Source organism: Gymnoscopelus braueri (genome assembly GCF_963280865.1).
Source record: "Gymnoscopelus braueri genome assembly, chromosome: 8".
Lineage (NCBI taxonomy): Eukaryota > Metazoa > Chordata > Actinopteri > Myctophiformes > Myctophidae > Gymnoscopelus > Gymnoscopelus braueri.
This window is the reverse complement of record NC_137609.1, coordinates 561,670-578,329: the sequence shown is the minus strand read 5'-3', so window position 1 is coordinate 578,329 and position 16,660 is coordinate 561,670. Positions and strand designations below refer to the sequence as shown.

General features: G+C 42.6%; 1 protein-coding gene across 1 annotated transcript in view; it reads right to left on the bottom strand.

Annotated features, from left to right (window-relative positions):
- The window catches only part of LOC308091175 (glutamate receptor 1-like), a gene marked incomplete at both ends in the record, with an annotated part of 191,888 nt that overhangs the window by 110,933 nt on the left and 64,295 nt on the right, over positions 1 to 16,660 (bottom strand). Inside the window, one exon of the mRNA XM_080436598.1 lies at positions 2,125 to 2,309. Coding sequence (XP_080292724.1) covers positions 2,125 to 2,309 — 185 coding nt within the window. The remainder of the gene's footprint in view (positions 1 to 2,124; positions 2,310 to 16,660) is intronic.

Below are 16,660 nucleotides of genomic sequence, written 5' to 3'. Positions count from 1 at the left end.
CCACTGCAATTACTGGACAACTTTAGTTACTTTGTAGATTTTAAATATTATTGTAAAACATGCATTAACCACTTCAGCTCTATATAGACTTCGGCTATTTGAAAATAACCGATCTACAAGCTCGCGATGCGACGCATTGTGAGCTTGTAGATTAGCTATTTTCAAATGATTTTATGCATTTGGAAAACATGAAATGGAAGATTTCTGCATAATGAGTACTTTTGATACTTTAAGAACATTTTGATGCCAATACTTTTGTACTTTTACCCAAGTACATTTTGAATTCCGGACTTTTTCTTGTAACAGAGTATTTCTACATTGATACTTTTGCTTTAGTAAAACATTTGAGTGCTTTTTTCACCACTGCAAAAAGAGGGCTGGATGATACGGGAGCAGATTGAAGGGGTATATGGCCATACCTGCCAACACGTTTTACCCTCCTGTCTCCTTCTTGGCTCCTCAATTAAAACGTATCCAGAGTTTCTCCTGATTTTGAGCGACTCACCCCAGACACTATAAACTCTGTTAAAATGCACCAGAATACAGACAATTACATCTCCAGTGTTTCTGAGGGAGGACCTCAAAACAAACTTGTCTCACCCACATTCAATTAATCTTACAACGTTAATGTCTGTGTATCAGAACGTTGTCTTTACTCATTTAAATCCTCATTAAAAAATGTTGAATATTGCTTTGCTTAGCTTTTTACACTAGTGTATTTTTTTGTCATTGTTTCGTAATAAAGATGTTTTGTTTGTTTTGTTTTGTAAAGCGACTTTTGATTTCTAGAAAGGCTCTATAGAAATTGCATGTATTAATATTATTACTATAATTTTGTTACATTATATGTGGGGGGGGGGGGGTTTCTATAACACATCGGTTCTTAAACTTGTATCTTTATAGTCTATCTATTAATGTTATCTTCACTATTTGTGGGACCGTTTTTTGGCCCCTAACTAGTCCTTCATACTTTTAAACTACGTTCCAACTCTTCAACGTTCGGCCTACTCAGGACATGTCGGCTACCATTTAATTTTTTGAAATATTTTTTTCTTTTAGAGATATTTCACTTTTTACTGCTAAAAAAAATCCCATTCATTTCAATGGGGAAATTCATACTTTTAGCTAGAAACTCCTTTCCAACTCTATAACGTTCAGCCTACTTAGGACATATTGGCTACCATTTGAATTTTTGAAATAATTTGTACTTTTAGAGATATTTCACTTTTTACTGCTAAAAAAATCCCATTCATTTCAATGGGGAAATCCTATTTAGCTACAGTGGAGCCTAGCAACTGCTTATTAGACCCTAGCAACACCATATTAGACCATAGCAACCACCTATCATACCCTACCAACCACCGATTAGACCCTAGCAACCACTGTTTTACCCTAGCAACCACCTGTTTTACCATAGTAACCACATATTAGACCATATAGACTGCATATTAGACCTTAGCAACCACCTGTTTAGCCTAGGCCTAATGTGAATTTTTATGTGTGTTTTGACTATGGAGGATGGATAATGTGGTACTCTCTGTTATAGTCCCCACACACACGCACGCACGCACGCACGCACACACACACACACACACACACACACACACACACACACACACACACACACACACACACACACACACACACACACACACACACACACACACACACACACACACACACACACACCCACACACACACACACACACACACACACACACACACACACACACACACACACAGTGTGTTGTTCTTACTATGTTGCTCTCTCTTACTTACTATATTCAGTATAGAGTTGAGTCTCTCTGGTTCACAGTCTATGATAATATGGTGCTCTCTCTTACTTACTATGTTCAGTATAGAGTTGAGTCTCTCTGGTTCACAGTCTATGATATTGTGGTGCTCTCTCTTACGTACTATGTTCAGTATAGAGTTGAGTCTCTCTGGTTCACAGTCTATGATGATGTGGTGCTCTCTCTTACTTACTATGTTCAGTATAGAGTTGAGTCTCTCTGGTTCACAGTCTATGATGATGTGGTGCTCTCTCTTACTTACTATGTTCAGTATAGAGTTGAGTCTCTCTGGTTCACAGTCTATGATGATGTGGTGCTCTCTCTTACTTACTATGTTCAGTATAGAGTTGAGTCTCTCTGGTTCACAGTCTATGATAATATGGTGCTCTCTCTTTAAGTCCAGGTCCAGCAGCAGTTTGATGAAGGCCGCCTCGGTCAGGGTGTCCAGGTTCACAGAGGTCACCTGCCAGGTTTTCTCTGCTGCCGTGTCCAGGATCTTCTGCAGCACCGTCAGTCCTACAACACACACATAAAACACACATATGATACAACACACATAAAACACACATATGATACAACACACATAAAACACACATAAAACACACATCACATGGATTACCGTTCTCGGTACAGGCGCAACACTTAATAAAACCAATCAATTGAATCTATGACAAAAAAAACAAAACAATAAAAGATGAATGATCAATCCCTATTTTAGTTTTTGCAACCCAAGTATAATGTATGGCTACATTTGATCGATCTATTGTAGCACTGTCATACATGCAACACGGACATCACTCTCTCTCACACACACACACACACACACACACACACACACACACACACACACACACACACACACACACACACACACACACACACACACACACACACACACACACACACACACACACACACACACACACACACACACACAATACTACAGTTATTAACATGAATATTCAAGGATGCCGATTTTATGAATGTCATAAAAACAATAATTGTGGTATTTCTAACCCTTAAGCTGAAAACAGCCAATCCATGAGCTCACAGCGCGCCACAGATCTGCTATTTTTGGTGTACAACACCAGCACACAACTAAGTAAAAATCGGACATAACTCCAACCCCAAACCTAATATCTAAATGTCTAAACCTAACCCAAATCTGAATCTTTCCTGGTAAAAGGTATTTCACTTTCAAACAATTTTGGGGTCATTGTCACGTCTCCTCAAGCTTTTGTGAACACCCAAGGGCGCCGATACTGTGGGTGCCTCGGGGCTAAAGCACCCATGGTGAAATGAGGAGCACCCACTGGGTGCTGGTCAAAAATAAATAAATAATAATAATAATATATATTTTTTTTTTTTTCAAAATCAGATCGCCTGGTTCAGATCGCCACTGAATAAACCGAATTAACCGAAATAAAGTTACAAACCCCCCCCAAAAAAGTAAATTATCCGCCCAAAACCCGCAAAAATTGCGCACGCGCGTGCATGTGTGCCAGGTTGCGCATCCACTAGAGCTTATAAATATCGGCGCCCCTGCCAGTTTGAATCCTAAAGAGTCAGAGAGTTTCTCTAACATATCGTCCTCATAAATCCATCGTAAGTTATTGTCCTCACAATTTCTCAAAAGCTATACTTGTGAACAGTGGTGTAAAGTAACTAAGTACATGTACTCAAGTACTGTACTTAAGTACAATGTGTAGGTATTTTTACTTTACTGGAGTATTTCCATTTTTCAGTACTTTTACTTACTACTCCACTACATCTCAGAGGCAAACATTATACTTTTACTCCACTACAATTATTTGAAAACTTAGTTATTAATTACTTTGCAGATATAAATTATTATATTATAAAACACATTATCATTATCCACTTTAGCCATATTTTATACCTAGGCTATTTGAAAATAGCAGATCTACAAGCTCACAACGCGTCGCATCGATTTGCTATTTTCAAACATTTTAGTACTTTTACTTTTGGTACTTTAAGTACATTTTGATACCAATAATTATGTACTTTTACTCAAGTAAATTTTGAATTCCGGACTTTTACTTGTAACAGAGTACTTCTACATCGCAGTATTGATACTTTTACTTAAACATTTGAGTACTTTTTCCACCACTGCTTGTGAAGACATTAACCCTCACAAATATAGCAAACACATCAGAGTATGCTTACAGAAGCATCGGTCTGTGGATTACAGTGTACATGTACTCTACCACACAGATTGCTTTAAAATCACACTTTATTCATTCAGATACGTTTTTGGGGGATTACAGCTTTTAAAATGTACAATAAGTTGTATAGCTTCTGAACAATGCCTGTGTTCTTCTCTGCATGCTAGTTTTATCATATTTCATTGACTTTCATTACAAGAGGAAATAATGAACGTGCACATCAGAGTGTTTTTGTTCCTCCAGAGGAGAACAGTTGGCCTGTTCTGGCCTCATCTCCTCTGTTCTTTATGAAGACAGACGGCAGCAACGTTGAAATGAAAAAAAAGAAGCAAAAAGTGAGGATGCAGGAGTTTAAGTTTATGATGGCATTCTACGGCGAGGCCCACAGAGTTACAACGCACGACAACAGACATGCTGACAATAGCATCGCAGTTGCAGATTGGCTATCGTCGCTATGGTTTTCACAAACTAAGCAACTAAGCATAAATTGGGCCAAAGGTTCTTAAAGGGATACATCACTAATGTATACTGTGTATGTACTCTCTCTCTCTCTCTCTCTCTCTCTCTCTCTCTCTCTCTCTCTCTCTCTCTCTCTCTCTCTCTCTCTCTCTCTCTCTCTCTCTCTCTCTCTCTCTCTCTCTCTCTCTCAGCACATTTCAAGAGCAGAGTTGTGTGCTTAACAGAAGAAATGACAAAACAAGACATAAACCTATAGTAGTGCTTGCCAACATGTCATCACCACGGGGGGCGTGGCATAGTAGCTGCAGACATAATGGTGGGGGGCAATGTTAAGTCAACCTATTTATACCCCACAAAGATGTCTGCCGCTACCAATTGACGCCCCCTTCAGGATTTTTGGCACGCACTATAGGCATGACAGGCAAGTTTTGCTGAAGAGAAAATAAAAACACAAAAACACAACACAAGTGTGAAATAAATCGATAAACAGATTAAACACAACAGATGTATCGAAACTAAAGATACATCAAAACTGAACTCAAATAAAGCACCTTTGTAACGTTGAGTTTTCAGAAGGGATTTGAAGCGAGAGAGACAGACTCGGCAAGCCTGATGATCTCCCTATGAATGGTTTATGAATGTTTGAGGTGTGAGTGAGCTTATCCACATGAACCTGATCTCTGTATGAAGGGTTTATGAATGTTTGAGGTGTGAGTGCACTGATCCACATGAACCCGAGACACTGAGCAGGCAAGATATCAGAGTAAAGCTTCCCACAGGAAATACAACTTTAACCCATGAAGACCGGGAACAAATCTGTGTCATTTTAATATAAAAAATAGCAGATCTACAAGCTCATAGTGCGGCACCAAGTGCCGCAATATGAGCTTGTAGATCTGCTATTTTTTTTAAATCGTGAAAATGTCTGCAAATCTTTGAATATATATATATATATATATATATATATATATATATATATATATATATATATATATTTTTTTTTAAGTGAACATTTTTTACTAAAATATTTGCTTCTGGGGGGTCCATGGGGGTCCGCGGCCAAATACATATCATTGTGGGTGGTCTGTTTGAGAACCACCGATATTATAACGATTTTTCAAAATTAGCAAATCTACAAGCTCATAGCGCAGCACTCGGTGCCGCGCTATGAGCTTGTAGATCTGCACATTTTTGAATAGCCAAATAAATCTAAAAATGACACAGATGCTTTCCGGGTCTTAATGGATTAAACAAACAGATAAAGAGAGAGGGCGAGAAATAGAGAGAGAGAGAGAGAGAGAGAGAGAGAGAGAGAGAGAGAGAGAGAGAGAGAGAGAGAGAGAGAGAGAACGAGAGAACGAGAGAACGAGAGAACGAGAGCGAGAGAGAACGAGAAGCTTCCCTTGAGCAGCTTAAAAGGGAATTTTAAATTTAAATATATTCAAATGTGCCTCCAATACCCCAGGCATACCTAATGTCATAGATGAGATTAGTGACAGTGGCAGAGAGAACATAAAGCATGGCCACACAGTCCTAGGTGTACAGGGAGTAGAGGAGGAGGGCTCTCTCAAGGTGTGAGAAAAGGAAATATAACCGGAGCTCTCCGTTCATTTTTTTATACCGTGTGAAAAAACGTGTTTTGCCCTGTTTTGCCTAAAAAAAAAAATCAAAATTTTCAAGCTAAAACCGGAAACGGAACCCACTAATTCTGCATCCGGGTGAGTGGGAAGTGAGTGGAAAGGGAACCCGATGACGGATTTTACAGAGAACAGAGCGATTGTTTATTAAACCACAAAAAGACGTAGATCACGTAGATCTTTTTTTTACGGTTGGCACTCAATGCCACTTTTTTGGCAAAACCGTAGATTTACGGTTTTGGCACCCAATGCGTTAAGTAAAAGTATTAATACTGCAATGCAAAGTAAGTACTTAAGTCTTACTAAAAGTCCGGTAATCAACATTCACTTGAGTAAGGGGCGTCCGCTGGCCTAGCGGTCCAGGCGCATACCACATTATGCTGGTTATCCAGTTTGACAGCGTGTCGTGGGTTCGACTCCCGATGACCTTTGCTGTGTGTCAACCCCCAAACTCTCTCCCCATTTCCTGTCAGTCTACTATCCTATCAATAAAGGCAGAAAAAGGCCCCAAAAATTGCTTTAAAAAACCCCCCCAAAACACTTACTTGAGAAGTACAATCATTATGTTTAAAGTGTATAATACGCCGATCTACAAGCTCACAGCGCGTCGCATTGCGACGCGCTGTGAGCTTGTAGATCGGCTATTCTCAAACAGACAAAGTTTAAATGGGGGTGAAGTGGTTAATATATGTTTTCACTCATTTTAGCAATTTTTACTCGGTCAAATTTTTTAGCGGCAAAAAAAACAACTGCAAACAAACAAACAAACAGGGTCTTCCATGTGGATGTGGACTTCATCATGTGACATCAGTCCTCTATGAAACTAGTTCACAAAATGGGGTCCGGGGACCACCAGGGGTCCTTGAGGGGGTTCCAAGGGGGTCCCCATGCAGAAAGAATGAGGAACAAGCTTTAAAAAACCTAAGCCCTACTTTGTTTTTCATCCATTTGAAAATAGCCGATCTACAGGCTCAATGCGTCTCTCTCTCTCTCTCTCTTTTGTTCTGTCTTGTTTGTCTATCTGTCTTTTCCATCTATGTCAATATGTGCGCACACACACACACACACACACACACACACACACACACACACACACACACACACACACACACACACACACACACACACACACACACACACACACACACACACACACACACGTTTGTTGTTTGGTGGAATGCTGTGTTCAAAAGACAGGTCAGCACAATTCAGTTGACTTCAAAGAGGAGAGAGAGAGAGAGAGAGAGAGAGAGAGAGAGAGAGAGAGAGAGAGAGAGAGAGAGAGAGAGAGCCTGTGGAGAGAACAACAGAGCGAGATAAACTTCAAAGATCCGTAAGAGAGTAACGCATACAGTACAGTGTACAAACACACACACACACACACACACACACACACACACACACACACACACACACACACACACACACACACACACACACACACACACACACACACACACACACACACACACACACACTCATGAGGACAAGCCTCATCAGCCATGACAAATTACACTTCCAAGACGTGTTCTGGATCATGTAACAACGATTCTCTCTCTGTGTGTGTGTGTGTGTGTGTGTGTGTGTGTGTGTGTGTGTGTGTGTGTGTGTGTGTGTGTGTGTGTGTGTGTGTGTGTGTGTGTGTGTGTGTGTGTGTGTGTGTGTGTGTGTGTGTGTGTGTGTGTATGTGCACGTGTTTGCACGAGGGTGCATGTGTGTGTGTGCTCACATGTGTGCGCCTGCATTGGGCCTGAGCGTGCGTGTGTGTTGGTGGGTGTGTGTGTGTACGTGTGCATACACACAGATGTTTGCACGTGTTTGCATGCGTGTTTGTGCGTGTGTGCGTGTTGGTGGGTGTGTGTGCAAGAATTTGAAGTTTAATCAATTTGTTTTCATCTATACATTATTTATAATAGTTTTGGGAGGAAAAACACATCATGGATAAAATGCAGGAAATGGATTAATGATTAGATACAGAAAAGCCCTGTGATTGTGAACAAGGATATCTGGAAAATAAACACCATGTTACGTCTCTGACAAAATCTCTCTCTCTCAATCTCTCTCTCTCTCTCTCTCTCTCTCTCTCTCTCTCTCTCCTCTCTCTCTCTCTCTCTCTCTCTCTCTCTCTGCAATACATTTTCCTAACAACCAGAGAAGGTGGAATGTGGCATTGCAATCAAATAGCAGCAGAGAGAGAGAGAGAGAGAGAAAAATCTCTCTCTCTCTCTCTCTCTCTCTCTCTCTCTCTCTCTCTCTCTCTCTCTCTCTCTCTCTCTCTCTCTCTCTCTGCAATACATTTTCCTAACAACCAGAGAAGGTGGAATGTGGCATTGCAATCAAATAGCAGCAGAGAGAGAGAGAGAGAGAGAGAGAGAGAGAGAGAGAGAGAGAGAGAGAGACATACCGCCCTATTCTCCAGCACTTTCCCCCCCCCTCTAAACCACGTTAAATCCGGATAATGGAGCTGCGCCGCCCCAATAGGTTATTCTAGCACCTGCTCTACCCGTCACCATTATGCCGACGCCGTTATTTGCGCGTGGAGGTGTGCCCGTGGGCGTGTTGTTGCTATATCCCCCACACTGGCATTCTACAGACACACATGGGTACGGGTTTCGGGGGGGGGATAGTGGAATCTAATACCACCCGCCGGTTTCTAAAAGCACCCGCCAAGTGCACACAGACACTACAATGGCTTTGTGCGTTGGACCATGAGCCGTGTTGCCAGCCTTGGCGAGAAATAAGCAACCGCAGGTCTATGAAAACAAAAAGAAGCAACTAGCCACATGAGCACTTCAAACTACTAACTAGAGCTTTCATATCCCCTAAATATTTCAGCCCGGCTCGACTAATAATTGACAAATTAGGCCCAGCCCAGCCCGTCAGTCATTTTTCTAAAGAAGCCTTATTTCTCATTAAATCTTGGTAATTCGTTAATTCTTCCAACAGTCTATATTTTATTTAAAAAACAGCTTGGAGCAAATAGGGCTATATAAATATATATGTCACAGTACGTTTGGAGAACCAGTACGATTGAAGACAGAGCGCTCGTTTTTAGGCACGGGGCTCCTTCGGGGCGAGGCGGGGCTTTTCGAGACAGGGTTTATTAGCGAGGCTCGCGAGGAGGAGGAGGAGGACGGCGCTGCGAGGCGGGGGGTTATTACGCGAGGCTCGCGAGGAAGAGGAGCCTCCTCCTCCTCCTCCTCCTCGCGTTTTAAACCGTCCCGTCCTCTCCTTCTCTCCTTCTCCTCCTCCGAGGAGGAGGAGAAGGAGAGCGCGGAGAGGCGGGGCTTTGATGCGCCGACGGAGACCTGTCTTTTGTTGTTCCCCCCCACATAGCAACCAGGAAGCTACGCTAGGGGAACCATAATATCTATGAGGGGAACGCTGAACACGCGTTCACACGCACGGCGCGCCGACTTAGTGGAGCTTGAGGCCGAGGAAGCGCGCCCTCGCGCCTCCAGGCGCGAGTGCCCGCGGTGACCGGCCGACGCTCCACTAGTCGACTCAGCGCCGTTTGATTTGTAAACCGATAGGGACAGAATAGTTCTTTTCATGGATCACTGTGTGTGTGTGTGTGTGTGTGTGTGTGTGTGTGTGTGTGTGTGTGTGTGTGTGTGTGTGTGTGTGTGTGTGTGTGTGTGTGTGTGTGTGTGTCAGGGAGAAAGTAAAACAAAAGCCAGAACACAATAAAAGTATCTAAACAGTCCTGCTTTCAATAAACCAAAAAAAGCATGAGCGCGTGCGCGTGTGTGTGCGCGTGTGTGTGTGTGTGTGTGTGTGTGTGACTGTGTGTGTGTGTGTGTGTGTGGCCATATATGTTTGTGCACAAGCCTGGCTTGTGGCTCCCTCTAGTGCTGGGTGGGTGGTAAAAACGAGCGCGCTTTCTTCAATCGTACTGGTTCTCCAATCATACTGTAACATATACACTGCCCCATAACCATTTTAAAAATGATTATGGTTATTCTATGAAATATATGTTTCATAGAATAACCGTAATCATTTTTGCGATGGAGAAATCACATCCAATGTTACCTTCTAGGCTACTGCCCGCTGCCTGTGCTCTCATTTGAAGAAATAATCCAACATTTACTTTGAGGTGAAAAAGACATGAAGAAAGCTCAATAGTCTGAAGATGTCATGTTATGGTTTAAACTTTAAAGGGGGCTCGATCTGCTGCTGCGTCATGACAAGACAGCCGATTGATTTGACCTACTTTTGCGTTGCGCTGCCCTGTTGATTGTTATTTGGCATCAGCTGTGTAAGAATATATAACTATTTTAAATGGCTTTCATATACTCTTGGGGATCTGACTAATATGACAAGTTGCTTATTGTGAACACAATAGCCTACGCTACAAATTAATTAATATGTGAATTTATTTGGATGTAAAAAAAACGTAGACCCGGCTCAGCCGGTGCCGACGGGCCGGGTCCCGTTGGGTTTGGGCTAAAATCTTAAGCACTTACATTTTTTTATAAGATGATAGGATCATCTAGTGTGATTTTCATTTTGGCTGCTGTCTCGTTAAACCCATGCTGCGGGTGAATATTATATTATAGCCTATATTATATATATTAGCCTATATTATTATTATATTCCCCGCGTAAACGCTACGTTCATGACCCCCCCAAAATAACCATATTTGAACTGGGGACCCCCCCATTTTGTTTGACTCGGTTCCACAGATAAATATTGTGAAAATAGCAGATCTACAAGCTCGCCAGGCGTTGGGTGCTCCATTGTGGTCTCGAACCACAGGTTGAGAACCACTGCATTAAAAGCTCCAAGCAAGTTACATGTCTAGTATGTTGTTGACCACGTAATGTAATGTTTTTGGTTTAGTGTTAGGCTTCTCCGTGGCGCGCGCGCCTCATTGCATGCTGTCCAAAATAACAGATCTGTAAGCTGTCGACAGACATGACGCAGCGCCGTTGATAGCTTGTATGTCTGTTATTTTGGGTAGGTAGGCGACGCACATACGCATCGCAGCAATGTGTCTGGGTTTGAGAGGCTTTGATTGATGTAAACTTAAAGTTTAGCTCTGTTCAGGATTACTGAACAAAGGTGGATGATGAAAGATAACGGGGACAATATGGATGTAAGTTAACTTTAACTGCGTCACTTCAGAGGAAACTATGGAGCTACTACAGAGATGTTTACACACCCCTGGAATCCATTAGAATGGTGGAAATAGAACAATACAGCCAACGTGAGTACATAGGCTATAGACCTTTCCTAAAACTGTCCAATTTATTATACCCATGTGCTACTGTTTGTCTGTGTACCACGTAGGAGCGTTGTCGCAACATGATGTAATTAATTATTTGGGAGCAGCCGGTGTGTACCAATAGTATAAATATTTTAAATGGCTTTCATATACTATTCCGGATCTGACTAATATGACAAGCTTATTGTGAACACAATAGGCTACAAATTAATATAAAAATGTATTTGGATAAAATAAAAAAAAAGAAGGAAACAAGCCCAATGTGGCTTATAATAATCAGACCAGGCAACAGTGCAGACAGGTAGATAGGCTAGAGCATATATTGGATCGGGGATGACGGCTAGCGCAGTCTTCTCCATTGCCAAAGGCAATGGCTTCTGGCACGGTGATTGGTTTTATCAAAGTAACGCCCAAACCACACCTATGCATAATGTAACGGGTAGCTCAGGTGTTTGGCGGGTGAGGGGGGTGCCATAGAATACCGAATTTTGCGGGGAAACGCCTCTTGCCTAGTCCGAAATCCGTAATTAGTGGTTTGTTCAAATCTCACCCAGAATAGGGCTCTATGTGAGCTATGAAGATTTAAATTACGCGTAGCGTAATTCCCTCACAGCCCAGCGATGTCACTGTTGCCATAGTCATGATTACGCAGCCCTGCTGGCAGGTTTGTAGCACTTATACATAGAGTTAAAAATAATAGACAGGGCACCGGAAAACCCCTCCCATTCACTTGTATGGAGTTGCTCACCCAGCGTAGGCTACATACTCCCTTCTCACCCCTTCTTCCTGGTTGGGAAATGTGACGGGCAGGGCCTATTTGGGGCCTATGTGATGCGTGTTGCACCACTCTGCGCGCCGTCTCGCATGCGCAGTAGCGTCACCTCCGTGCGCAACCCCGGAAACTTAAAGACAAGTCAGAAGCAAATTGAATACATAGGACCATGATGGAAACAAGTCCCCAGGACTTTTTTTGTGTTATCCTTTTTAGGTCAAGTGTTTTACTGTGCTGTCTGTGCTGTGTAAATGTTTGACTAATAAAGTATTCAAGCAATCAATAATGCAAGTGTCCGAGCGAGGCGCAAGCCGAGCTGTGCGCTGTCCAGCTTTTGACGACTTAGTGGTAGTTCTGGTCAGAGGTGGAAAAATGTACTCACATTGTTAACTTAAGTAAAAGTATCAATACTGCAATGTATAAATACTCGGTTACAAGTAAAAGTCCGGAATATAAAATTGACTTGAGTGCAAGTATTAAAGCATTGGTATCAAATTGTACTTATTATGCAGAATGTCCCATTTCACAAGTTTTCAAATGTATAGAAATCTTTTGAAAATAGCAGATCTACAAGTTCACAATGTGTTGCGATGCGACACATTGTGCACTTGTAGATTGGCTATTTTCAAAAGGCTGCAATGTATATACAGTAAGACTGAAGTGGGTAATGTATGTTTTGTAATAACAATCAAGATCTACAAAGTAACTAGTAATTAAAGTTTCTAAATACTTGTTGTGGAGTAAAAGTACAATGTTTGCCTCTGAGATGTAGTGGAGTAGAAGTAAATACAGTACTGAAAATTGGAAATACTCCCCAGTAAAGCAAAAGTACCTCAAAATTGTACTTGACTATAATGTACTTTCCACCACTGGTTCTAGTCCCACACCGACAGGCAGAGAATAATACATAACGATGTGTCCTCGTCGCCATGTGACTCAAAAGGAGGTAAATGTCACGTCCCCGTCTGACGGGAAAGTTACGTCGGCCAAGCGCCAACGTATGATGACCTGGTAGTGAGAATGTGTTGGTCTGGACATGACTTCCTGTTCATACTCCCTCCTCGTTTCTGTGAAAACCTCGGTCCCACCCTGCCCACACACACACACACACACACACACACACACACACACACACACACACACACACACACACACACACACACACACACACACACACACACACACACACACACACACACACACACACACGCACACACACACACACACACAAGGGCGCCGATACTGCGGGTACCTCAGGGCTAAAGCACCCAGGAGAAATGACGAGCACCCAGTGGGCGAGGGGGGCGCGCAGCCGTGCGCTCATACTCGCAGCGCGCAGCCGCACGCTCGTACTCGCAGCGCGCTCAAATTTGTTTATGTTTTGCTGGCTCCAGGCCTCCAGGTCTTCACCTAGCAGGTAATTAAACCGAATTAAAGTTACAAAACCCCCCCAAAAAAGTTAAATATCCGCCCAGAAACCGGAAAAAAAAATGCGCTCACACGTGGTAGAGCAACCAATAGAGCTGACAAATATCGGCGCCCCTGCGCGCACACACACACACACACACACACACACACACACACACACACACACACACACACACACACACACACACACACACACACACACACACACACACACACACACACACACACACACACACACGCGGTAGATGGTTAACTGCTTTTGCTTGTTCTCTTTCCTGCAACATGCGGAGGTCCTTGGTGGCCTCAGAGTACGTATCTGTGTTACCGTTTAGACACACAGAGCATTTATATATCTGTGTTACCGTTCAGACACACAGAGCATTTATGTATCTGTGTTACCGTTCAGACACACAGAGCATTTATATATCTGTGTTACCGTTCAGACACACAGAGCATTTATGTATCTGTGTTACCGTTCAGACACACAGAGCATTTATATATCTGTGTTACCGTTCAGACACACAGAGCATTTATATATCTGTGTTACCGTTCAGACACACAGAGCATTTATGTATCTGTGTTACCGTTCAGACACACAGAGCATTTATATATCTGTGTTACCGTTCAGACACACAGAGCATTTATGTATCTGTGTTACCGTTCAGACACACAGAGCATTTATATATCTGTGTTACCGTTCAGACACACAGAGCATTTATATATCTGTGTTACCGTTTAGACACACAGAGTATTTATGTATCTGTGTTACCGTTTAGACACAGTTCTGTTTCTAGCTCAGTTTAACACGTTGACTGCCAAAGGCGTAGTATTAAGTCATCATGGTGTTTTTCAGTGATTATTACGCTAGAGGGCGCTCTTCGCCAACCTATGAATGATGCCTTGACTTCGAGAGAAGGATCCACCCGGAAATGATCCACCTCTAAAACATTTTCACCCCCGTCCGCTACAATGTTATCAGATCTATAAAACAATATACTGTATATCTCTGATTTATTTTCCCAGATTGCGTTTTTGGTAAAAACCAGCTATATTCAACTGCCGATAACTGCAGAACTGACGATCTCGGTTACAATGTTGTTTTGTCGTTTTGTTTTTCGGTGGAAAGAAGAGAGGCTTGTCTTTCCACCGAGACATCGTTTGTTTACATCTGGGTTGAAAAAATTAAATAATCTGTGGATCGTCAAAAAGACTCAAAATAAGGTAAAACCGCTGGCAGTGGCGGATTAATTAATTAATGAATACCTGGCAATTAATGCGTTAAGATCAGACACTTATTTATTTTGCATTCGCACTGGCAGCTACAAAGCAACAGGCCACCCACTCATTTGCAACGGAACCCAGCGACATGCAGATACAAAGATACAGGCCTGTAAGGGCCCCCGTCGGCACTTAAGACAGACAACAGATGATGGTGAGTTGTGGTGAGGGGCCCGTTGGTGTGGCAGGAGGGGGGGGTGGGGGTCCCTCAGAGAACAAATAGTGTGCATGGGTGAGAAAAGCTTTTAACAGTTCCTCTCTGAAAGGGTTCTGCTGGGAATAAGGACACACTACAACCATCTGAAGTTTACAACACTACACTGCTCTATATGGTGTGTGTGTGTGTGTGTGTGTGTGTGTGTGTGTGTGTGTGTGTGTGTGTGTGTGTGTGTGTGTGTGTGTGTGTGTGTGTGTGTGTGTGTGTGTGTGTGTGTGTGTGCGTGTGCGTGCTTTCTCCACTCTCTTCACCCTCACTCTCCTCTCCATTGAGGCAGTGTGTTTATGGTAATGTTACTCTCCTCTCCATGGTACGGTGTTTAAGGTAATACTATGCAGAGGTTCAGTGTTTAAGGTAATACTATGCAGAGGTTCAGTGTTTAAGGTAATACTATGCAGAGGTTCAGTGTTTAAGGTAATACTATGCAGAGGTTCAGTGTTTAAGGTAATACTATGCAGAGGTTCAGTGTTTAAGGTAATACTATGCAGAGGTTCAGTGTTTAAGGTGATACTATGCAGAGGTTCAGTGTTTAAGGTAATACTATGCAGAGCAGAGGTTCAGTGTTTAAGGTAATACTATGCAGAGGTTCAGTGTTTAAGGTAATACTATGCAGAGGTTCAGTGTTTAAGGTAATACTATGCAGAGGTTCAGTGTTTAAGGTGATACTGTGCAGAGGTTCAGTGTTTAAGGTGATACTATGCAGAGGTTCAGTGTTTAAGGTGATACTATGCAGAGGTTCAGTGTTTAAGGTAATACTATGCAGAGGTTCAGTGTTTAAAGTAATACTATGCAGAGGTTCAGTGTTTAAGGTAATACTATGCAGAGCAGAGGTTCAGTGTTTAAAGTAATACTATGCAGAGCAGAGGTTCAGTGTTTAAGGTAATACTATGCAGAGCAGAGGTTCAGTGTTTAAGGTAATACTATGCAGAGCAGAGGTTCAGTGTATAAGGTAATACTACGCAGTGCACAGAGCAGATTAGTGGGTACACTATATTTATAACACACACCTGTTCTCTCTCTGACCCAACTCACTCAAGCTCTGTTATCCTCTCTCATCTTTCTTGTTTCACTGTCTCTACCCTCCCCCCTCCATCTCTCTCTCTTCCCTCTCTCTCCATTGAACATAGCGGACCTGTAAGCCCGCAACGCACCACTGATTGCCTGTGATTCCTTACTAGGACAAATTGTCAATCTTGCTTAACTGAACACCACCCAACCCCCCCCCCCCCCCCCGCCTGTCTACGTGCACATGTATGTGTGTGTATGCGACTACATGCATGTGTGTGATGACCCATACATGGGATTTCACCGCAAGGGGGCCCCCCTGCTGGCGATTTTTTTTTTTTGTTCATTCATTTTGTTTTTAATATACAAAAATAGCCACCCATATTATATACATACAAATTCACCTACTTTTAGTCATTTCCAATATAGGGGCCCTATCCAGCTCTGTGGACCGAATTAACCGATTTAAAGTAAAAAATACAAAACAACAAATAACCGGAAATGTTCGCTGCGCGCAAGGCACGCATGCTGCACGCGCGTGCTTGCGTGCCAGGGCCCTTTTGATCTGAAAACCCATCTGTAATAAGGTCTGTGTACGCCACTGGTGTGCGCGCACGCGCACACACACACACACACACACACACACACACACACACAC